We start from the raw sequence: 23,799 nt of genomic DNA on the forward strand, positions 1-23,799 counted from the left end.
TGGAATTGTGTAGAATTAAGGATGAAACTCCTTCATACTTAGAAACACACATGACTCAGTGTTTGCCAAAGACAATAGATCAATAGAACTGTTGTCAGCTGAACAGATCAATAGAATATCCTCTAGTCACTCTACAATTTTTTTTCTTTTTATGACTCTGCTGAACAACCATCAGCTAACAGCTAACTGCAGACAGCTTCTAGGAGACAGTCATGTAAGTGCCTGTGCTTATTTTCCAGGTCCAGGTCACCTGATATGGTTGCAAGGAATTAAGTCAGGCCAGGTTGGAGGGACCACAGCCCAATGTCACAGGTGTGTCAATTTCATTGAGAACAATCATACTTTTTATATCTTTATCAAAAGCAGAATATGGTGAAAATTTCCAGGATCAGTATAGTTGTAGTTTCCCGGATACAAAGATCTTTGCAAGCTAATTACCTTCAATATCTGTGTCATATAAGTGTTTACCTGGAATACCTTCCAGTAACTCTAGACACATAAAAGTGAAATCCAGGGTTTGCATTTGGAGAATTCCTGAGGAATCATGGGTTGTGAATAAATGAATGGACTAAGATGACCCACATCCCATGGCTAAATGTTCCAGCAGATTAGGGACTTCTTGAAACCACCAGAGAACCCTCATTTGGTAAAATAATCATTCACACCCTGTCCAGGGATGATCTTTGAAAAGGCATCCCCTGACCCCCTTTTTTTCTCAGCCAATGAAACCTCCCTGAACTATATATCTTGATAACTGCAATGGATACTGGACTCCATATCTTACCTTCCTTAACTGGATTGGAACACAGTCTGGCCCATCAAGAAAAGGGCTTTGTTCTTCCCTCTCACACCCATAGTACAATCTAGCATATTTCTTGAGCTTTATGTGTTTCATCCTGATCTATAAAGCACAGACTATTTTATGACTTATAAGTGAATAAAAGAGACTCCTGGGGAAGCACCCATTTAGATAAAATGTTTATATCTTTCTTTCATATTTTGAGACATAAGATGGAAATATGGAATATAAGGAATCTAAAATGCATAAGGAAATAATTAAAGGAATATTATTTCCTAGGATCAAGAGCTGGATTTTACATGTGTTTTTTCACTATATGCCATATACACATTGTTTTTTCTTCTGCACTTGCAGCTTCTCAGCACAGCATCATTACCATTGTTGTTCAGGGATCCATGAGAGTGAGCTTTGAGCTGTTTCAATAATTGCATGAACATTGGGAAGTTCATAGTCTCTCTTCCTAGCCTGGATGACCTTGAAGAAGAAAAGGATACAGTCAGGTCAGTTGAGACATAGTTTGCCACACTTTTGTTTACCCATATTTTCATCTCCCTTTCTTATCCTTAGCTAAGTCCTTTACTGAGTCTCTGTCCTTGGAATTAGCTTCACTCCCACTTTTTGAGAGCATAAAATGAGCTCCTTATACCTACTAGGCCTGGTCACAGGAAGAAGAGCAGGAGATATCATGGAGCAATAGTAGGGATGGGAAAACTGCAGTGTCAAAGACAAGAGTTGAGTAGTATATCATTGCACAGATGGTCAAAATGATAGAATAGGAGGCATCTCTGATGCAGCCGCTGGGGGATGGGGATGGGGTTGGGGATGGGGGTGAGGGTGGGGGTGGGGATTCAGAATATGTGGCATATGGTCCTGAGAATACTGGAGATCTGGAAGCATTTCTATGTGACTGAATACGTCAGCACCTACATTTTGTCTATGCATTAGTATTAGTCTTTGGTAGTGTAGAGTAAATCTCAGTGTGTGACAAGAACGTGTAGCATGGTACCTTGTGCTCTGATTTCTTAAAGCATCCTGTGAATCATATGCTATATGTTGTAAGTTCTGTCCATGGGCATCTGTGATGAACATTATTTCACAGAAACCCTTGAGCTTCAGGTATTCAGTCAATTTAAAAGTATCAGAGCCAGAGTTTTAAACACATCAGACCCAAATTCTTATAATTTCTCTGTTTTGATAAATACATCAATTTTATTATTTGACTTAGGGAATAATAGTTTAAGAGTCTTTTCAAATATCTTCTTTTTGCCATGATTTATTCCATTTACTATATAAGCCAGAAAGCTGGGTAAAACCAAATACTCTTTTTCCATTAAAGAATGTAGCAACTGAATGACTCTTAATGACCTTCTGCTATATCTGTAGATCTGTATTTCACTCAGTCATCACCAGAAAAGCTCCCTCTGCCAGTAGGTGGAAATTGATATGTTTATAAAAAAGATAAAGAGAGAGGGGATATGTTTGGTGGAGGTGTAGTCAGGTATGGGGGATGGGTGTGCCTCCACAGGCCCAGCCTGAGGAATCCCTTTGCTCTGAGGGACAAACCACAGGATGGTATAGTATAGAATAGAGTTTATTCAGGGGATAGGGAGGGGAGTTGAGAGGGTAGTGTGGAGAGAGAGAGAGAGAGAGAGAGAGAGAGAGAGAGAGAGAGAGAGAGAGAGAGAGAGAGAGAGAGAGAGAGAAAAGAAGAGGAGTAGAAAAGTAGAGGCTGGCCATGAGCACATGGAGAGAGAAGGGGTAAGGGAATGTGGAAAGAGGGCGGAAGGGACAAGGGGACAAAGTGGGAGTAGGAAGGCAAGAACAAGTGAAAGATAGTGAGAAGAGGGCTAGCAGCCCCTTTTTATAATGAGTCAGGTATACCTGACTATTGCCAGGTAACTGTGGAGCAGAGATTAGACAAAATGTTAACAGAAACTAACAGAGAGACCCAAATTTAGACAATATGCAGATTGTAAGAAACCTTGCAACATTCAGTTTTAAATGGGATATCTTCATCCAACCCCTTCCCTCAGAACTCAGGGAACTATGTGGACAAGGGCAGATGTATGGAAGACACCAAGGAAACATAGCGGAAACAACACACATACAAACTCACAACAGAGAGTGAAGAAGAATGCCCAGGGCATACACAAATCCAACACTGTGAGGGGAAAGTGGGTATAAGCACCCATCTCTAACCAGGAAACTGTTTCTGGTAGACAACTGCTTGCAAAGGAAAAATTAATTTTCTCCAATGGGGTTTCATTGGATGTACAAACCACACTTAAAAGTAGATGGCTGAATGAAAATTAATTCAAGGGTCATTTTTGCATATTTTTGTTGCTGTTATTGTTACATAATGCTTTGGACTTTTTTTTTTTAACCATACTGTTTTTTTGCTTGTACACTATGGTTTCTGATCTCTTGTTTCTATGGGGTGTGTGCGCATACACACACACACACACACACACACACACACACACACACACACACAGGCTTCTTTTTTTGTTTTATTCTGGTTATTTTGTTTTGCCTGTTTGTTTCCTAAATATAGAGAGATAAAGGAAGGGTAGAGTTGGATAGATGGGTAGGTGGGAGGATCTGGGAGGTGATACAGGAGGAGAAACTGTGATAAGAATATATTCTAGGCTGGGCAGTGGTGGTGCACGCCTTTAATCCCAACACTTGGGAGGTAGAAGCAGGCGGATTTCTAAGTTTGAGGCCAGCCTGGTCTACATAGTGAGTTCCAGGACAGCCAGGACTACACAGAAAAACCCTGTATAAAAAACCCTATATATATATATATATATATATATATATATATATATATATATATATATATATATATTCTATGGAAAAATTATTTTTAAACAAAACAAAACAAAAGCAAAAAGAACAAAAAAAAACAAAGAAAAACAGCCCTATTCTTAAAACTATGATAAGAAAATGTTCAATTATTAATGCTTAAAATTTAATTTCCTTTCTGTTATAGCCAGATCTTACCAGAGTACTAAATGTGGTTGTTAGGAAATACTATGATGCCTTAGAGAACACACCTGCATATAACTGTGCCTCACAGATCTCAGCTGCCACATATCCAAACTGGAGCTCAGTTCAAAGCAGAAGAGGCTAAGCTTATCCCCAGGCTCACAGTACAGTTTGGTAAATTGTCCGTAGACCACCACTTCCATCCTCCCCGTTCTATCTTCTATTCCATAGTAAATGAATTCACTCCTCACTGTTTTCTGAAAAACAAAAACAAAAACACTCATCTTTTGAGGAATGTGCCAGGGCTTGAGACATCTAAGAGATATAAATAGTGTTAGCCTGTCTCTGATATAGCAAATGCAGTCCTAGGTTTAGAATTATGGAAAGAAGGCAGCTTCAGGCATTTTGGTTCATAAATCCTGTCTTAAGAAATGTCTATCAAGATTTTCTTATTTAAGGTCTTTATCTGATGGATTATTCTAGAAAACCTTTCCTTGTACCACACAGGTAGAGATGAGAGTTCTTCAGGAGTCCAAGTAGAGGAAAATCAGAATAAAGCTGAATGCATTGTGGGTGTCTTAGACAATGCCACTAGAACTGAGAAGGGTGACTTGTGGCTCACTGGAAGTCTAATACTGTTCAAGTCTTCATTAACTAGATGGTGTTTTCTCTATGCTTATATGTATTTACTCTATTCCAAGTACTACAAACATTAAATCTGCACCACCCAATTCTACTTTCCTCACTTGTATTTATTTGGCTTACTTTGTTCAGGTGTTCTTACATAGTCACTGAAACATACTACACAGAAACACCATGGATAACATACTACACAGAAACAGCAGGACTCTACTGGTCAATATGTACAACAGAATTTACGACTATACTTTAAACAATGGTTGGGTCTTTTAAGCATGATGTTTTCAGGGGAATTGTTACTGAAAGATACACCTCAAGTCTAAGAATTCCTCAATCCACTCTACATTTGTATCCTCTGCCTTAACATGCGATTAAACACAAAACCCTGTATTTCTCTAGGCTGTTATACTTGCTTCTCTTACGATTTCAAGTAGAGCTTTCTTGCTCAACAATCACTTGATAAATCTAAACCAAGTCAGAATGGTTAAGATCATGAAAACACTGGACAGCAAACCCTGATGTGACTGTGAGGAAGGGGATCCCAAGTTCATGGTGGATGACATTGCCAATGACATTGCCCTCTAGTTATCAGTGTGGAGAATACACCAAAAGATAAAATGAATCTTCCCTATGCCCCAAAGAAATGACACTCTACTCCATAAACACCTGTTCAGCCATATTCATTACTGATTTATTTACAATAGCTCAGAGACGATGACAATCTAAATGTTCTTCAGCTGATGAATGGATAATGAAAATATGATGCCTATATAAAACAGAATACTATTTAGCCATAAAGAAAAATGAAAATTTCAAGTAAATGGATTGAACTAGCAAATGTGGAGGCTGCTAGCCCATTCTACAAGCAATGGGCTAGCAGCCTGTCAATCCACAGGAGGCAGAAAGGGAATTTGGTGCAGCTCTTCTCAGAAGCTGATACTGTTTCAAACTCCTAGATTCTGACACCAGGCAGTTTATTTTAGGCATATTTAATTACAGTACAATTTTGGGGGGAAAAGTTTCCGGATGATAATTAACTGAATCCTATGTGTAAAAGAAATGTACTCTTTACCAGGTATATATAACCTACTCCATGAAGATGAATTCTAGTGGCTGAAAAACAATGCTCAAGGTAAGACTTACAGAGACTGACTGAAAGAAACTTAAAAGTCTGGGGGATTCAGGTGTGGCCTAGCCCTACAGATAGCTCAGAGATCACAAGGCTATTAACCACCTGTGCTCCACTTGTAAAGTACATGTGACATCTCCCATAGGGATGGTTTCTATTGATTGAGAAACAAGCTCTAGATAAAGGTCCAAGGAAAAAGAATCTGTTCAAAGACTCCTACCAGTATTGATAATTAAATTGCTACTGATAAGGGCTGGGAAGAATGCAAACAAATGGCATTGTATATTGATACAAAATAGTATGAATGGATCATCACAGTAAATGGCAGGTTTTGCCAGGTTTTATGTAGAGTCTCTTTCTAAAAGATTTTCAAGGTTATACCTTTAAAAGAATGAGAAACAACCATTCCACACCTTAAAATGGGAAACTCCACTTTCTGTTTCCTGATCAGGGAAGCCTTGTTTTCTTGTGTGCAACAAACTGACCATATTCCAGCTGCCAAGCTAAGACTTGAAATCTGGGGTTGCAAATGAAATTTTACAAAATAATTTAACAGCTTACCTCATATACTGTAAATGTTCCATTCACAAATGTTCCTGCTCTTTGTGTACAAAGAGTACTAATTTTAGGTGTTGCGTTGGCTTTTTGTCTCAGGGAAGTTGGGATATTCATCACATTGCTGTCGTTCACCTCTGATACGCAGGAGGCTGTGTATATCTCTAGAAACCCATTGTAGCCGATATAATCTGAGATGACAATGACTTTCCTGGGGATGAACTTTTCCTCGAGGGCTATGTCAAACACCTTCACTCTGAAGAATTCAGTTTCCGTAGCCACGGTGGCATGGAACATTCTTTTGTCTTTTCTAATGTCATATGTGAATGGCTCTGTGACTTTTAACACCATCACTTGTTTGAAACCTTGCTGGTGACCATTTTCTTCAGAAGGTTGTTTAGGTACTTTCTTCAGTCTTGGTTTCTGCATAGAATTCACATAGGAAAGCCAGGCACAGTTAAAACAAACTAAAGAATAGCACTATTAGGCAGAGTGGAGAAATCTAAGCAATGCTTAATATGCTGACATAAGTGATGTGAAATGAATGAAGGTCTGGGCAGTAATTCCGGCATGTTGTAATTACAGTAAGTAAATAAGTTTCATTAATACTTTGGAGCTATTTGTCCATACACTTGAGGCCTTGTGAATTGTAGACAAATTGTCTCCCTGTAAGCTTCACCACAAGTCTAATGAGCACAATAGCACATTTTTTAAACTTAGATTACAAATCATTTCACACACACAAACACACAAAATCAGCACTGTCGTCTTTTAAATCACTTAGGCAGCCACTGGAAGCAACATCCCAAGGGCTCTGCTGATTTGAATAATTCAAATGAGAAGTTCTTCCACTTGTATATGATCTGCCCCGAGAAGAATCCTGGATTTGGATTAGAAAGGGTTATTTAACCACCTGTCTGTCCTCACAGTACTCCACAGACTGTATAGCCCTCCCCTCCCTCCTTCCCTCTTCCCTCCTCCTCCTCCTCCCTTTCTCTTTCTCTCTTTCAAGATTTATTTATTATTATTATAATGCATAAATACACTGCAGCTGTCTTCAAATGTACCAGAAGAGGGTGTCAGATCTCATTACGGGTGGTTGTGAGCCACCATATGCTTGCTGAGATTTGAACTCAGGACCTGTGGAAGAGCAGTCAATGCTCTTACCCGCTGAGCCATCTAGCCACCATATGCTTGCTGAGATTTGAACTCAGGATCTGTGGAAGAGCAGTCAGTGCTCTTACCTGCTGAGCCATCTAGCCAGCCCAACCTCCTTCCTTCCTTCCTTCCTTCCTTCCTTCCTTCCTTCCTTCCTTCCTTCCTTCCTTCCTTCCTTCCTTTCTTTCTTTCTTTCTTTCTTTCTTTCTTTCTTTCTTTCTCTCTCTCTCTCTGTCTGTCTTCCTTCCTTCCTTCCTTCCTTCCTTCCTTCCTTCCTTCCTTCCTTCCTTCCTTCTTTCCCTTCCTCTTCCTTTCTTTCTCTCTTCCTCTCTCTCTCTTTTTCTTTCTTTCTCTTTCTTCCCTCCTTCCTTCTTTTCTCTCTCTCTTCTCTTCTCTTCTCTTCTCTTCTCTTCTCTTCTCTTCTCTTCTCTTCTCTTCTCTTCTCTTCTCTTCTCTTCTCTTCTCTTCTCTTCTCTTTTCTTTTTTTTCCTTCTTTTCCCAGCTCTTTCTCTTTCTCTTTGAAACAAGGTCTCAATATGTATTCCTGGATGGCTCTGAACTTGCTATACAGATCAGGCTGTTTGGCCTTGAACTCACAGCAGTCTACCAGCCTTTTTTTTTTTTTTGAAATTATAGGTTTGTGCCATTACATCTAGCTACTCTGCATCTGGATTCAGGGGCATACTTTGAAATGGATAAGAATGGTGGCAATCCCAGGAATCCTAGAGACCAATGTAGGGAGGTAGCTATAATCCAACAGCACTTGCTGTGGCCTGATTTGGAAACCTGTTAATGGCAAGGGCTTAACTGTGACTTTTTGTCAATGTAGTCTAATGTTTTCTAATCTTAGGAAGTATATTTCTAATGTGACTTAAGAAGTACCCCAGAATAGTGCTAAGAACACCTACCAAAATGTGCATAGAAATTCAGGAGTAGATGTTATATACTTCTTTAGGAATGTGTGTGTGTGTGTGTCTGTCTGTCTGTCTGTCTGTCTGTCTCTGTGTTTGTCTGTCCTTGTATATTCTCTCTCTCTCTCTCTCATTCTCTTTCTCTGTGTCTGTTTGTCTCTGTGTTTGTCTGTCTCTGTATGCTCTCTCTCTCTCTCCTCTCTCTCTCCTTCTCTCTCCTTTCTCTCTCTCTGTATGTATATGTGTGTGTCTCTCTGTGATCACAGGACAACATTAAATGTTAGCTCTCACCTTCTACTTTGTCTGAGATAGGGTTTCTCTAGTTCTCCACTGTGTATGCCTAACAAGCTGTCCTATGATGTTCTGCAGATCCTTCTTTCAGTGTCTCTAGTCTCTGCTTTGGGGCACACTGGGATTATACACAAGGATGTTCGGTGTACAGTGTTTGCATAGGTTTTGGTGACCCCAATTCATGTTGTAAGACTTTTGAGGCAAGTACTTTCACCCACTGAACCATCCCCCAGGCACACATAAGTAAAATTTAAAAACATACACTGCAGAAAATTATGCGAACCGTGACACAAATCTGGTATGTAATAGATATTCTGCAAATATGTAACAAAAGACAAAACTACCTAAATAGGCCTTTATCACACAAGGAAATAGAAGAAGTCATTAAAAACCTCTCAACCAAAAGAAGCCTTGGGCCAGTTGGATTTAGTGCAGAATTCTACCAGAATTTCAAAGAAGACCTGATACCAATTTTCCTCAAAGTATTCCATAAAATAGAAACAGAAGGAATACTACCTAACTCTTTCTATGAAGCCACAATTACACTAATACATAAACCACACAAGGACACAACCATAAAAGAAAACTTCAGACCAATCTCGCTTGTGAATATCGATGCAAAAATACTCAATAAAATTCTTGCAAACCAAATCGAAGAGCAAAACCATCATTCACCATGATCAAGTAGGTTTCATCCCAGGGATGCAGGGATGGTTCAATATACAGAAATCCATTAACATAATCCACTATATAAACAAACTCAAAGAAAAAAGTAACATGATCATCTCCTTAGATGCTGAAAAAGCATTTGACAAAATACAACATCCCTTCATGTTAAAAGTACTGGAGAGATCATGAATTCAAGGCCCATACCTAAACATAATAAAAGCAATTTAATGCAAACCAACAGCCAATATCAAATTAAATGAAGACATACTTGAAGCAATCCCACTGAAATCGGAGACAAGACAAGGATTCCCACTCTCCCCATATCTATTCAATATAGTACTTGAAGTGTTAGCTAGAACAATAAGACAACAGAAAGAGATCAATGGGATACATATTGGTAAAAAAGAAATCAAGGTATCACTATTTGCAAGTGATATGATAGCATACATAAGCAATCCCAAAAATTCTACCTGAGAACTTCTCCAGCTGATAAACAACTTCAGCAAAGTGGTTGGATATAAAATTAACTCAAATAAATCAGTAAACTTCCTGTATACAAAGGATAAACAGCCTGAGAAAGAAATTAGGGAAGCAATTCCCTTCACAATAGCCACAAGTAGTATAAAATATCTTGGGATAATTCTAACTAACAAGTAAAAGACCTGTATGACAATAACTTCAAGTTTCTCAAGAAAGAAATTGAAGAAGATCTCAGAAAATGGAGAGCGCTCCCATGCTTGTGGATTGGCAGAATTAACATAGTAAAACTAACCATCTTACCAAAGACAATCTACAGATTCAATGCAAACCCCATCAAAATCCCAACACAATTCTTCAAAGACATGGAAAGAGCAATTCTCAAATTCGCCTGGAAAAGCAAAAAACCCAGACTAGGGAAAACAATTCTTAATAATGAAAGAATGGCTGGAGGGATCACCAACCCTGACCTCAAGCTTTACTATAGAGCAATTGTGGTAAAAACTGCATGGTATTGGTACAGAGACAGATATGTTGACTAATGGAATACAATTGAAGACCCAGAAATGAAACCACATACTCATGGTCACTTGATTTTTGACAAGGAAGTAAAAAAATATACAATGGAATAAAGAAAGTGTCTTCAATAAATGGTGCTGGTATAACTGGCTGTCTGTATGTAGAAGAATAAAAACAGACCTATATATGTCATCTTGTACAAAGCTCAAGTCCAAGTGGATCTAGGACCTCAACATAAAACCAGATACATTGAATCTAATAGAAAAGGAAGTGGGAAGAGCCTCAAACCCATTGGCACAGGGGGCAGTTTCCTAAACAGAACTCCAATGGTTCATGCTCTAAGATCAAGAATTGATAAATGGGACCTCATGAAACTGGAAAGGTTCTGTAAGGCAAAGGACATAGTCAGTAAGACAAACCGGCAACCTACAGATTGGGAAAAAACTTCACTAACCACATATCTGATAGAGGGCTAATATACAAAATATATAAAGAACTCAAGAAGTTAATCACCAAAAAAACCAAACAACCCAATCAAAAATTGGAGTATAGAACTAAACCAAGATTTTACAACTGAGAAATCTCAAATGGCTGAGAAACACATAAAGAAAAGTTCAAAGTCTTTAGTGATCAGAGAAATGCAAATCAAAATGACCCTGAGATTCCACCTGACATCAGTCAGAATGGCTAAGATCAAAATCCTAGGTGACAACACATGTTGGAGAGGATGTGGAGAAAGAGGGACACTCCTCCTTTGCTGGTGGGATTGCAAACTGGTACAACCACTCTGGAAATCAATCTGGAGGTTCCTCAGAAAGTTGGAAATAGATCTACCTGAAGACCAAGGTATACCACTCTTGGGAATATACCCAAAAGATGTCCCACCATGCCACAGGGGCAAATGTTCCACTATGTTCATAGTGGCCTTATTTGTGATAGTCAGAAGCTGGAAACAAATTAGATGTCCCATGACAGAAGAATGGATACAGAAAATGTGGTTCGTTTACACAATGGAATACTACTCAGCTATTAAGAATGAGGACATCCTGAGTTTTGCAGGCAAATAGATGGACCTAGAAAATATCATCCTGAGTGAGGTAACTCAGACCCAAAAGGACATGCATGGTATGTACTCACTAATACATGAATATTAGCCTCACTAATACGTATTAGCCAAAAAAAAAAAAAAAAGAAAGAAAGAAGGAAAGAAAGAAAGAAAGAAAGAAAGAAAGAAAAAGAAAAGAAAAGAAAGAATAATCCCCTACAGAATATCTAAGATACAGTCCGCAGAATTCAAAAGACTCAACAAGCTGAAGTGCCCAAGTGAGGACATCTCAGTTCCACTTGGGAGAGAGAAGAAAGCAATCACAAGTGGGGGGGGGGGACTTGGGAGGGAAAGTGCAGGAGGTGTGTGTGTGGGGCATTAGGGGTGAGAGGGGAACCTGATATGGTATTGGGTGAGGGAAAAGGACTAAAGCCCAGTGGGCCTGCAGAAAAATGTAAACAGGCAACCTCAGAAAATAGGAGGTTGAGCAAACCCCCCAGAATGCACCAGAGACCTGGGAGGTGATAGACTCCTCAAAGGGAGGGACCTTAGATGAAATGCTGCACAGTAGGGAGAGGGAACTTACAGAGCCCACCTCCAGCAGGAAGAAAAGATATCAAGTGAGGGTTGGTGTTGCCATCCCACAGTCACACCTCTGACCCGTAATTGTTTCTGCCTGAAAGAATTGCAGGGATGGAAATGCAGAGGAGCCTGTGGAAAAGAAGGTCCAGCAACAGGCCCAAAGTGGGATCCAGCTCAAGGGGAGATCCCAAGGCCTGCCATTACTACTGAGCACTTACAAAAAGGGATCTATCATGACTGTCCTCTGAAATACCCAACAAGCAGCTGAAAGAATCAGATTCAGATATTTTTACCCAACCAATGAACAGAAGCATGTTACTGAATTAGGGAAGGCTGAAAGAAGCTGAGGAGAAGGGCGATCCTGTAGGAGAACCAGCAATCTAAATTAATCTGCATCTCCGAGATCTTTCAAACACTGGACCACCACACAGACAGCATACACCAGCTGATATGAGGCCAACAACACACACACAGTAGAGGACTTCCAGGTCTGTGTTCATTCAGAGATGATGTACCTAACCCTCAAGAGACTGGAGGCCCCAGGGAGTTTAGAAGTCAGGTAGGATGGGAGGTAGGGGGCATCCACATTGAGACTGGGTGGGGTGGGGAGGAGGTGTAGATGTGGAGCAGTCAGAGGGTAGATAAGGAGGGGCAGGGAGTAGAATATGGAGTGTAAAAATGAATTACAAATAAAATTAGATTTTAAAAAAGGAAATCATTGAGAATACATTTTATATTTCTATATCCCATTTTCCACTGAAGTACCACACCAATGGTAAAATAAATAAACAAACAAACAAATAAATAAAGATGAAAGCCAAAATAACAAAAAAGTAAAACTAAATAAATGTTTAATTTTGTCCCTTAAAGAACAAGGGTGTTTAGGTGTTCAATGAAATGTAGGATTTTGTAATGCAGCAGAGAATAAGAGGAGTGTAAAATGAATTTAGGAAGGACCTCAAATCATATGTTTAAAATGATAGTGACTTATTTCAACAAGACAGCATACATTATAGAGGGTTAATGGGAACTTCTTCCAAGATTATGTTAATTTTGTCGGTTTATATCATGAGAATAGGAAATCATTACCTTGGGTGGTGTTGCTGGAGACAGGGACATGGCAGGAAAACTCCTGCGCATTGTTGCAGAAGACACCTGAGGGGAATTTTGGTAACTGCTGGGTATTGTTGCTGCAGAAACATGAGGACTATTAAAACCACTGGACCATCTTGATGGGGTCAGTCGATAGCTCTGGTCACTGCTGGCCACTGTTGCTGGAGTCACCCGAGGGTTACTGTAATTGCTGTGTACTGTTGCTGCAGAGATCTGAGGACTGTTACAGCCATTGGCCATTGCTGCTGGGGTCATTTGAAAGATCATTTGAAAGGCACTGCTGGGCACTGCTACTTGAGGAATCAAAAGGGACTGGGCACTTCTTGGCACTGTTGCTGGAGTTACCTGAGGGTTATTATAACTGCTGGATATTGTTGCTGCAGACATCTGAGGACTGTTACAACCACTGGTCATTGCTGCTGGGGTCTGTCGCAAGGTTTGGGCATTGTGGGGCACTATTGCTAGAGTCACATGAGGCTTACTATAACTGTGGGATATTGTTGCTGCAGAAACATGAGGACTATTAAAACCACTGGACCATCTTGATGGGGTCAGTTGAAAGCTCTGGCCACTGCTGGCCACTGTTGCTGGAGTCACCCGAGGGTTACTGTAACTGCTGTGTACTGTTGCTGCAGAGATCTGAGGACTATTACAGCCATGGGCCATTGCTGCTGGGGTCATTTGAAAGATCATTTGAAAGGCACTGCTGGGCACTGCTACTTGAGGAATCAAAAGGGACTGGGCACTTCTTGGCACTGTTGCTGGAGTTACCTGAGGGTTATTATAACTGCTGGATATTGTTGCTGCAGACATCTGAGGACTGTTACAACCACTGGTCATTGCTGCTGGGGTCTGTTGCAAGGTTTGGGCATTGTGGGGCACTATTGCTAGAGTCACATGAGGCTTACTATAACTGCTGGATATTGTTGCTGCAGAAACATGAGGACTATTAAAACCACTGGACCATCTTGATGGGGTCAGTCGAAAGCTCTGGCCACTGCTGGCCACTGTTACTGGAGTCACCCGAGGGTTACTGTAACTGCTGTGTACTGTTGCTGCAGACATCTGAGGACTATTACAACCATTGGTCATTGTTGCTGGGTTCATTTCAAAGGTCTGGGCACAGCTGGGCACTGTTGCTTGAGGCATCAAAGGAGCTTGGACACCGCTGAGTAACATTGCTGGGGTCACCTGAGGTTTAATGAAACTGCTGGATACTGGTGCTGCAGGCACCTGAGGACAATTATGACCACTTGCCTTTATTGCTTGAGTCATCTGAGTGGCCTGGACACTGCTGGGCTCTGTTTTTGGAGACTTCAGAGTAGCTTGGTGACTACAAGGAAGTGTTGAGGTTGCCAGACATGTCTGGATGGTCTGAGTGCTGCTGGAGGCTGTCACTGGAGGCACCCGAGAAGATTTGTCACAGGTGGAATATGGTACTGAAGAACCCTGAGATGTTGCCAATATGGTGGACGATATTTCTGGAGGCTCCAGGGGTGTCTGGAGACTGCTGGAGGCTGTTGTTGGAAATCTCTGAGGAGTCAGGGGTTCACCCTCAGCCTGGCTTGTGCTGGTTGTTGAAAGTAATGGAAACTTAGGCTTTTCCTCCAAAAACTGTGTTGTCATGGTATCAGGTGATTCAGGGATAGTATCTTTGCTTTCCTGAAAGGAAATAGTTTTGAAAAATTCTTTGTATCTTAATAAGCAGTTTTCAAAAAATCAGATCAAACACATCTTTGTCTTTTTCCCCTTCAAAACTACTTCTGCTCTGCCAGCGTCCCCGACATAACTACCCTACCCCATCTGGGCTGCATGAGGCATCTTTAGAGTGCATGTAAGTACTTCCTAAACCTAGCCCCTTCCTTTCCAATCAGAATGTCTCTTAGAAACCTGGGCACTGAATTTCACTGGTCTGGCTCAGAATACTGACTCTGCATATCTTATAAAATGAAGAAAAGGGAACCTGGTATTATTCGACTCAGAGTTACTGGATGGGAAACAAGCCATACAAGCAAAACTGGCTCCCATTTGTGGGTTTTTCCTCCCCTTATCTTCCCAAAGGAACCACAAAGTGTCTGCTTTTTTAGGACACAAGAATCCCCCCCAATCCCCCCCCCCGTCACTCTCCTTTCAGGTGATCTGATAAGAACTGTGCACCAGGTTCCCTGAGATAATGGACCACAGAGTTAAATTTTGGGGGGATCAGATGGAACTCAGTTGATACAGTATTTGCATAGTACTTGCTAGGCAGAACTCATTTTAATATCTGCTTAGGTTCAGGTCTGTGGCAGAACCTTCCCCTAATGAATAAAGATTTCAAGGAGACAGTCAATGAGTGAGTAGGTAGGACTTCCCAGTGGGAGAGAGAAAGAGGGAGGGCAAGAGAAAAATTCTTGCTTTTGGACCTGAGAGAGCATGGAGGACAAAATGTAGGTAGCTGAGACCCTGGTTCAGGTGGCAGATTCGCCCGGATCTATTATTGGAGGATTTATAACTTAGAATAGCTTACAAATTAAGATGCTAGTTGCTGAGCACAGCGATTGTGTTACCTGCTTATTCTAAACTAAGATTGTGAGCAGTTTTCCTTCACTTGGCTACTCAGCTGGGTTCCAGAGAAAGGAATGGTGGCAGGGCACCCCAGCCAGCCACGGGAATTTGGAAGCATGGCGCTTGCATGGCAGTGATCCACCATGGGAAATTGATGGAGAGATTTCGGGGCTCTGAGTCAGAGAGTCAGTCAGGCTGAGAAAAGGCCGGCCTGCCCACCACTGGTGCCTTGCTGGTGGTAGCATGGATTTTTTTTTTTTAAATAATTTTCTGCAACAAAGTTCCTTTAAATATAAGGACCTTTTATATTTGGTTAAATGAAACTACTATAAGACTATAAACACACATATAAGAAGTATGTGTACATAAGGTAATACACATGTTTAGGACCTTTTAATATATTTATTTAAACTTACAGGAGGCATAATACTTAAAATATTTTAAACTTAGCTTTAAAAGTAAAAAGTAATAAAAATGAGATCATGTAAAAACTTTAACTGCCATGTTAATTATCACTGTTTTCTTTGCTGCTTTCGATCCTTCAGTATGTAAGTCTTCTGAGAAACAGAAGAAAGAAATAGATGCATCCAGCAATGGTAATTTGACAAAGAAATCCATACCAGTGAAAAGACAGGGTTTTGTTTATTCTGAAGATAATGTAGTAGGCATAGTAAACAATAGGAGAGATGAAGGGCTTTGCTTTCACAGGTCCAGTTGCAAAGGACTGTGCAGATTTGCTGCCCAGAATCACATCCAATGCATGATTTGCCAGTGTAATTGTAAAATATAGTCATTAAAAAGTCTTTGCTCAAACAAACAAAAACAAAGAAAAAAGAAGTAAATTAGTTGATGTCATCCAAACAAAACTGATTATTTATGTCCTTTTCTTCAGGCTTAGGTATGTTTTAATTATATTATCATTACTTATAAAGACAGATAATTAGATGTGCACATTGATTTTATATTCGAAGTAAAGCAACTGTAATAATTAAAATGACAAAACATTGGTCATATAGAGATTCCTGGTATGATAGGATTCAATAAAGTAAACATTTATAAGTGATTTTCAGGGTTTCACAATGTACACTATAAAAGAACGAATGGCTACATTAAATAAATAAGTTAGTGGGAGATTGGATGATAAGCTGCTTCAAGATTTTTATCATTGTGAAGAAGTCTGGAGTATCTAGAATGAATAGAGTTAATATTTCTGTCAATCAAATTGTAGCTCACCTGGTAGGTAGAACACTTGCCAAGTATAAAGGAAGCCCAATCATAACTCTTTTAAATGTATGTAAAGGTAAAGTGTTTTAAATGATCAAATCATGTGATAGTCCTGGTGAAATGAAATAAGTATATGTAGCCTGTTAAGACCATAAATTGTTTCTTAATAACATATACCTGTAAAGAACAAAAGCTTCTCACTGAGGTCTTCATAGAAGCATTTGATAATGTGATAGTTGATTTAGTCATATGATGGAATTGTGCAGGCTTCAGGGGTTTGTAGTTTATTTCCCCCCTTTTAAAGGAAAAAATGCAGACATTTTCTACTTCTAGTGGCTCATCTTCTCTTTTGTCTATTAGAGGTTGAACTTGGGGTCTTTTGTGTGCCAAGTTAGGTTCCACTATGGGGTTTTATCCTCAGTTCTTGTCATGTGTTTTAAAATTGTATACAGAACAATTATTTTAATCCCAAGATAAATAATTCCATGTTAGTGGATTCTGAGTCTATTAATTCCTTGGGAACTGCACTTTGACCAGACAAGAGCATAGGATCCTCTTGTCCAGGAACAGAAACACTTCATGCACATCACTACTCTATGCACATGTGCTTGGTGGGAGAACGCCTACATTTAGAAAGTACAAGTTGACTTTAATGTCCTTTTTCAGGCCGTGAAAGGCCATATCCTTAAACTGACTGATACTTTTGCAAATGTTCTCAAAAAGAAGAATGCTCTCAAAAAGGAGTTCAATGTCCTTTAGTAGGCTTTGCAAGGTCATGTCCTTAAAATGAATGCTACTTTTGCAAATGTTCTCAAAAGCAATAATGAGGGATTTGAGAGGTGACTTATGGGAGAAGAGTATTTGCTGCACATACATGAGGACCTATGATCGGATCCCAGCATTCTCATAAAATCTGAGCTTTCTGTATGTGACCCCAGCACAGTGAAAAGCATAGACGGGATGGTCTCTGAGGCTTGCTGCCTACCAGCACAGCTCCAGGTTCAGGGAGAGACTGTATCTTAAAGGAGTAAGGCAGAGAGTGGTTAAGCAGAGTATTTGAAGTTCTCCTATGACATCAGTGATAACATGCACACACATGTATGTAAATCACACACACACACACTCACAAAGCTAGTAATGATTTTATATATTTGTTGCAGAAAATTATATTATAATGAAGTAAACATAGGTTATTCAGTTTTAAAACAAAATGAGCGACCAGAAATTGTGAATATGTTCACCCTTCATTTTGATTCAACTAGGTCCTTGGCACACATGAGGGGCGTAGACTAAGTACTCAGAGGAAAGTCCAGAGAGAACAAGCTTAGTGGATGCTTTTTCAGTGAGATCTTAGACAGTGTACCTCTGATGAAGCTGTCACCATAGCTGGTTCTACTTCCCAAGCTTCCATCAGGCTGGAGGTAAGTGGAGGAGGGCTGGATTCAGATTTTATTTTGGTTTTATTTTTAACTGATGAAATAAAGAAAAGACAATTAATATATGAAGCTCTCCTGTTGTAAGAGGCCTGAAGTCCATTTTATGCATTTGCCTCCTGCTTATGTCTCAGTACATTTCCTGTCCCTGCCACCAACAATACAGACACAGGAAATGCTCCTGGGTTTCCTTGCTCTTCTCAGGTACAAGTGGCATGACCCTCATCCCTCTTGGGGACTTTTATGCATCCCAGCCAAGCCCCATCTCAGCCTTTTTATCCTATAGTTTGCTTTTAAGAATGTAAGATTTGCATGACAATATGACAGATTATATTTTATAGGTCACCCAAAATTAGAGAAACAGAGGAAGAAGATGGAAGCAGTCCTGGCATGTAACAGAGGCTTAACAGTGGGCTTCCATTGCTTACCTTTTTGGCTCCTTTTGATTTTCTTGAGACAGGATCTCACCATGAACCCCAGGCTAGCCTTAAACTGGAGATCTCTCTGCCCAAGCCTGCTGAGTGCTAAGATCACTACGTGAGGCAGTATACCTACCTTTGTTTCCATTTATTTTGAACCCAGTAACTTTATAAAAGGAACATCTCTTAGATTCAGAATTCTAATTCAATGTCGTCTCACACTTTGCTGGAAGACATACTAATGATGGTGTTTCTTAATTTGGAATTGTGGGAAATTGTAAATGTGGTATTAAGTTTTTTCTTTGTAACTTTTTACTCTTTTCACCGTATTGGAAGCCACTGTTTTTCCAAACAGCTTCTATTTTTGTGTTGTTTTCTTTCCTTTTCCCACCCCAATGACATCTACCTATAAACCCATTACAGTTCTTTGTAGGAAAGGAGTTCCCTAAGCTTCCAACATTTAAAGTGGTGCCATTTTATAGGTCCTCATGTATACACTGGGAAGACTTATCAGCTATGATCACTGCAAGGAGCTGGCAAGTTTAGGGATGGTAGAGAAAAAGTGGGCATCCAGACTGCTTCTCTCTTACCTTTCTCCTTCTTTTTTCTAAGTATATCAACATGATCTGCAAGTTCTGGAATATCTTCGCATACTTCTATCAGTTTGCTCAATCCAGCATCCTCTGGGAACTTTTCTTCCATTAAGTCAGCAATCTTAATTCTGTCATAATCATCTTGCATGTTCTTAGTCAGTTTTAGGTCATGGTTCAGTAAGGACTTAAGTGCTCTAAAGTTATAGTCATTCATATATTCTAATCCAGACAGAAGAACAATTTGCTTGTAGTAATTCACCATCTCTCAAGTTATGGATAAGACTACAAGAGAATAACAGTAGACTGAATTACACACATAAGAGACCATTTAAAATACAGAGCATATCTAGGTAGCAAACAGCCCTTGACATAGTGTTGTCTATACCTGTGCATGAGAAAAAATGGAGCATCGCTTACTAACTGTGCCACTGTGGGAAAAAATGAGTGCAGAACCGCTTGGTTAGTAAATCAGTCTAAGGAACTCTTCCCTGATGATGATGATGGATGAGTGAGGTCGCTGAAGGTGGTTATGGGAAAGCATGGAAATCACCGTTTGTTACAGTGTATAGAGTATGGGCTGTGAAGGTTGAAATCCCAGGTCCTTTTTTTCCATTGTATATTGATCCTGGAACTTGGTTCTTCTTCCCATTCTTTTTTTTTCTCTTTTAACAATTGTTTATTGTTTTATCTATTTATTCATATCCCACTTGTTTTTCTCCCACCTTGTGAGAGACCAAGCTGTGGGAAACCAGACCTTCAACAACTCCTAACCTGAGATCCAATTGACCCTTTGATGGGAGTCGAGCCACCCCCTCCTTCTTATCTTGACCTGGGACTTTTTAGACAGAGCCAGCATTCCAAGATAAGCCACAAGATTTTTGAAGCCTGCACTCAGCATCTGCCTCAGATATCTGTCCCTCTCTCTGTGCTTTGATTATTCCCCCTCACCCCTCCCTGTTTCCTCTCACTGTGTGCTTATAATCAGGCTCCCAGCCTCCATTAAATAGACCTTGACAACTCTTTGCTTGGTCTCCCTCCCTTTTCTCGCCCTTTTCTTTTTCAGGATTGGTCCCCCTGGACCCCACGAATAGCTAGGTCCTGCAGGTCGGGATACCACCTGGTTTGCCCTCAGAGAGTTCCTCCTGACATCCTCCCTCCCCAATGTTCCCTCATCCTGGTGCATCAAGTCTTTGTAGGATCAGGCACATCCTCTCCCAGTGAGGCCAGAAGTGCCAGCCCTCTGCTACATATGTGACAGGGGCCTGGGGACAGCCTGCTTATGCTCTTTGGTTGGTGGCTCAGCCCCTGGGAGCTCTCAGGAGTTCAGGTTAGTTGAAGTGTCTTTATTTGTTACTAGAACCTGCCTCTAGATATCCCCCTGTTACTTCCTGACTTGCCCATACTCAAATGGCTTATCTATAAATGGTCTGTGTGTTCTCTCAGTTTATAGGAATGGGTGTTGACTACAACAGGATGAACCTGGCCCAGGCATTGACTCTAGTCCACTTGGTTCTTTGTTAAGCAGCTTCCATTAGCATCCTGTCTCACCAGGTGTTAGACCTTGCTTTCTGTGTCCTTGGTATTGTCATTTTGCTAAGTACTTTCTAGTGCCAGGTGGCAGCATTCACTGGAGGGTATTATTTCTATAGCTACTTGCTTTTTCTCCTTTTAGACTTGACTTTTTAAAATGGGTTTTCCTTGCTCATAGTGCAGTTTTCTCTGAATAGGCTGTGTTTAAATGCTGCTAAAATAAGCTAATAGCTGACAAGTTTTTTAAATAAAATTTTATTAATCCTTAAAATACTTCGGAAGTCCTTGGATAATCTGCTTCTTTTACATACGGTTCTTTTATATTTGTGATATGACACACTTCAGAATGCACAGCACCCATTCCCTTGGCATGCTCTGTGAAGTAGATGGTGTCCTTTTCATCACCATTCTTCCATTGCTTTCTCTGTCTGCCATCTATGATGACCTTTAAGAATCAACTGAGACTTTACCTTCTGGAAATTCCTAAAATTCTCCCACTAGACCAACGTTCCTTTTCTACACATGATTAGGAGTTTCTAAACATCCTTAATAACTCTCAAGGATGGAATAAATTTGATAGTTGCTTAAAGTTTAAGTCATTTTAGTTATGGGGTATTTTATCCATCTGTCTGTGTCTGTCTCTCTGTCTCTGTCTCTGTCTATCTCTCTCTGAATCTGTGTGTGTGAGTGTGTGTATGTGTGTGAGTGTGTGTGTGCATGTGTGTGTGTTTGTGTGTGTAATATTCTAATCAGAGTGCTAAATGTTCTCAGATTACTAACCTTTTACAACAGCATTGTCTGGCAGACACGGTTCAGAAGACGAAAGGCAAGTCTACAAAGAGAAATAGAACATTGATGGTGATACTAAAGAAGATCAGATCATATGAAAGACCATACTCTCTAGAGCAATCAGATTTCAGCAAAATAGTGGGATGATTTTATATTACAATGGCCTAAGATACTACAAACTGGAGGAGTTTCAAAATTTTGAAGGTTGTATTTATTTTATGATTTTTGACAATAAGCTTATGCCAAAATATAGACTGATGTGAAATGACAGGAGACCTTGACATTTTTGATATAATCTGCTTACATGTAAATGTTCATTCTTTTCTGCTAAAATAATATTTTTTTAAATGTTGCAATAATGATCCCAATCTCAACAATATTCAGTAGTATAGTGTTTCAGGTATTTACATTAAAACCCATCTTCAGTTAGCAAATCCTAGATATCAAAGTATAGTCATCCCCAATGGTGCAAAGAGGTACCCTTAACTTACCCTACATAAAACAAACACTGAGAATGAGTGTCTGAATGTAGACCAATTCACACTCAGAGAAGAAAGCCTCAACAGTACTCTCTGGCATCAGTGCCTCGGCAGGTTCAGATGAGCTAACGCACCAGGAAGAGCTCTGGGAAGTGTGGTAAGAAAATAGTGTGTGCAGTTGAGAGCTCCTCAGAGTAAAACCTAAGCAAGGTGAAAACTGGGTGAGTCTCTGCCTCAGGAGTGAAACTCTCCTCAGAGAGAGGAGAGACAGTAAGGACATCAACAGGACCACTGAAGGAGGAAACAACATAAGCTCAGTAATGTTGTCATCACTTGTTAGCCACTTGAGTCATAAAGAGAAGGCAAGAAAAGAAATGCAGATGTCCCATAAAAGAAGTAGTCATAGTAAAATCCAGAAAAATGTGTCCTCAACCTACCCTACAGGAACTAACATATAATTGGTTAATTAACATCCTTTGTCAAATTTTCTTTAATATGTGCAGCTAAATGTTTCCATTAAGGCATGCATTCATGGAAATTATAAAATAAATCCTTTTTATAGAAACTAATAAGAACAGATTTTTTTATATTAGCATTGTCTTAATTAGAACCAAAAATATAAAATTCTTCTCAGAAAACCAAAAGAATGACAATAGTTTACCTCCTAGAAATAGAAAAGTGTTTTAATAATAGAATTGTCCAGTAATAACTTAAAAAACCAAAATTTAATGCATGATTTAGGAGTATTTATCTTAATTTCTAAATGAACAGGGTCATAACTTTTGTAAAATTTTAGAAAGTCTGGGCAGCATAATTAATACACCTAATAAGTGATAGATCAACCATAGTGCACAGAGGGACTGCAGAAGAGTCTAAAAGTATGAAGTATACATCTAGTTCCGATGAACCTCCAACTCTTTTCTAAGTCTTACCACCAGAAAACAAAATCAAAGAAAACTAAAAAGACAAAAACCCAAAGCAATTAACTTTCAGGATGATACAGACTAACAATGTCTACAATATTACTTTATTCACTTGATGCACAAGTGAATGAAGACCATTTAATGTGCTTCTTAAGTCAATAAAACCACAGGTTTGCAATCATAATGAATCTGGGATATCTTTGACTACATATGCCCATTGGTGCCCAGGTTGTGTATGGTTGCAATAATAGATAATGCAGCCTGAGGGCTAGATGCATTTTTTCAGTATTATTGCTTCATGGCAATTTTTCCTGTCACAAACTTGTCTGTTGCCCAGCCACTCACTACAACCACCAGGTTCTAAGCATTCTCCAGCCAAGAAAACTAAAGCACTCTTCTTATTCACTTATCCAGACTTACCTAAAAAACGTGTATTTTATAATCTGAAATATGCCCCTTTTTGGGTCAGTCTTACTGGTGGAGGAATCAGGATGCCTAGCATCATTATGAGCCAAGGACCTGAATCCAGATAGTGCAGATTCACTGCTCAGTGTAGCAGCCACCAGCTTGGCTTCCTTCTCTCTCAACCTAAAGATCGACAAGGATTTCACCTGTAGTCGTGTGCATTCACAGAGAAAGCAGGGGGAGGACTCACCTCTTCAGAAAATTCTTCAGTGGTATCCAGTTTTGCAGGGCAGGAAGCAGTGAGTGAGTGAGCAAGTGAGTGAGTGAGTGAGAGAGAGAGAGAGAGAGAGAGAGAGAGAGAGAGAGAGAGAGAGTGTGTGTGTGTGTGTGTGTGAGTCTGTGTGTGAGTGTGTGTATGAAGAGTAAACAGTAAATCTCTCAGAAAGAGAACCAGAGGATTTTGTAATCTCCTGAAATTCTGAGACAATGAAGTGTTTTCAGAGAGAGATGGAAAGCTGACACTGGGTAGAGTCACTGCTCAGCTGCTCAGACTGAGGGGAACTGGGTTTCTCATCCTGTGCT

General features: G+C 39.9%; 1 protein-coding gene across 2 annotated transcripts; it reads right to left on the reverse strand.

Moving 5' to 3' along the window:
• Window positions 1-965: 965 nt before the first annotated feature.
• Ifi206 (interferon activated gene 206) lies at window positions 966-23,799 on the reverse strand. Of its 2 annotated transcripts, none has more exons than NM_001372437.1 (8): window positions 23,468-23,799; window positions 21,402-21,453; window positions 19,089-19,373; window positions 18,010-18,116; window positions 12,852-14,537; window positions 6,117-6,533; window positions 3,856-4,044; window positions 966-1,273 (listed from the first exon to the last, which is right to left on the reverse strand). In NM_001372437.1, exons 3-8 carry the CDS (start codon window positions 19,351-19,353, stop codon window positions 1,172-1,174), a joined length of 2,766 nt encoding a protein of 921 aa, NP_001359366.1. In that variant the 5' UTR covers window positions 19,354-19,373; window positions 21,402-21,453; window positions 23,468-23,799; the 3' UTR covers window positions 966-1,171. The 2 variants fall into 2 exon arrangements, with proteins under 2 accessions (NP_001359366.1, NP_001359365.1); NM_001372436.1 differs by lacking the exon at window positions 23,468-23,799 and adding an exon at window positions 23,233-23,418.

Source organism: Mus musculus, chromosome 1 (assembly GCF_000001635.26).
Source record: "Mus musculus strain C57BL/6J chromosome 1, GRCm38.p6 C57BL/6J".
NCBI classification, from domain to species: Eukaryota; Metazoa; Chordata; class Mammalia; order Rodentia; family Muridae; genus Mus; species Mus musculus.

Bases quoted from the DNA above. Each gene is read 5' to 3' on its own strand.
- Ifi206 (NM_001372437.1), bottom strand. From the start codon at position 19,353: ATGGTGAATTACTACAAGCAAATTGTTCTTCTGTCTGGATTAGAATAT. The intron at 6,534-12,851 runs GTAATGATTTCC...AATTCTATGCAG, and splicing joins CTCCAGCAACACCACCCAAG to AAACCAAGACTGAAGAAAGT. The intron at 4,045-6,116 runs GTAAGCTGTTAA...TTTGTTTTTCAG, and splicing joins GAACATTTACAGTATATGAG to AAAACAGTGAGGAGTGAATT.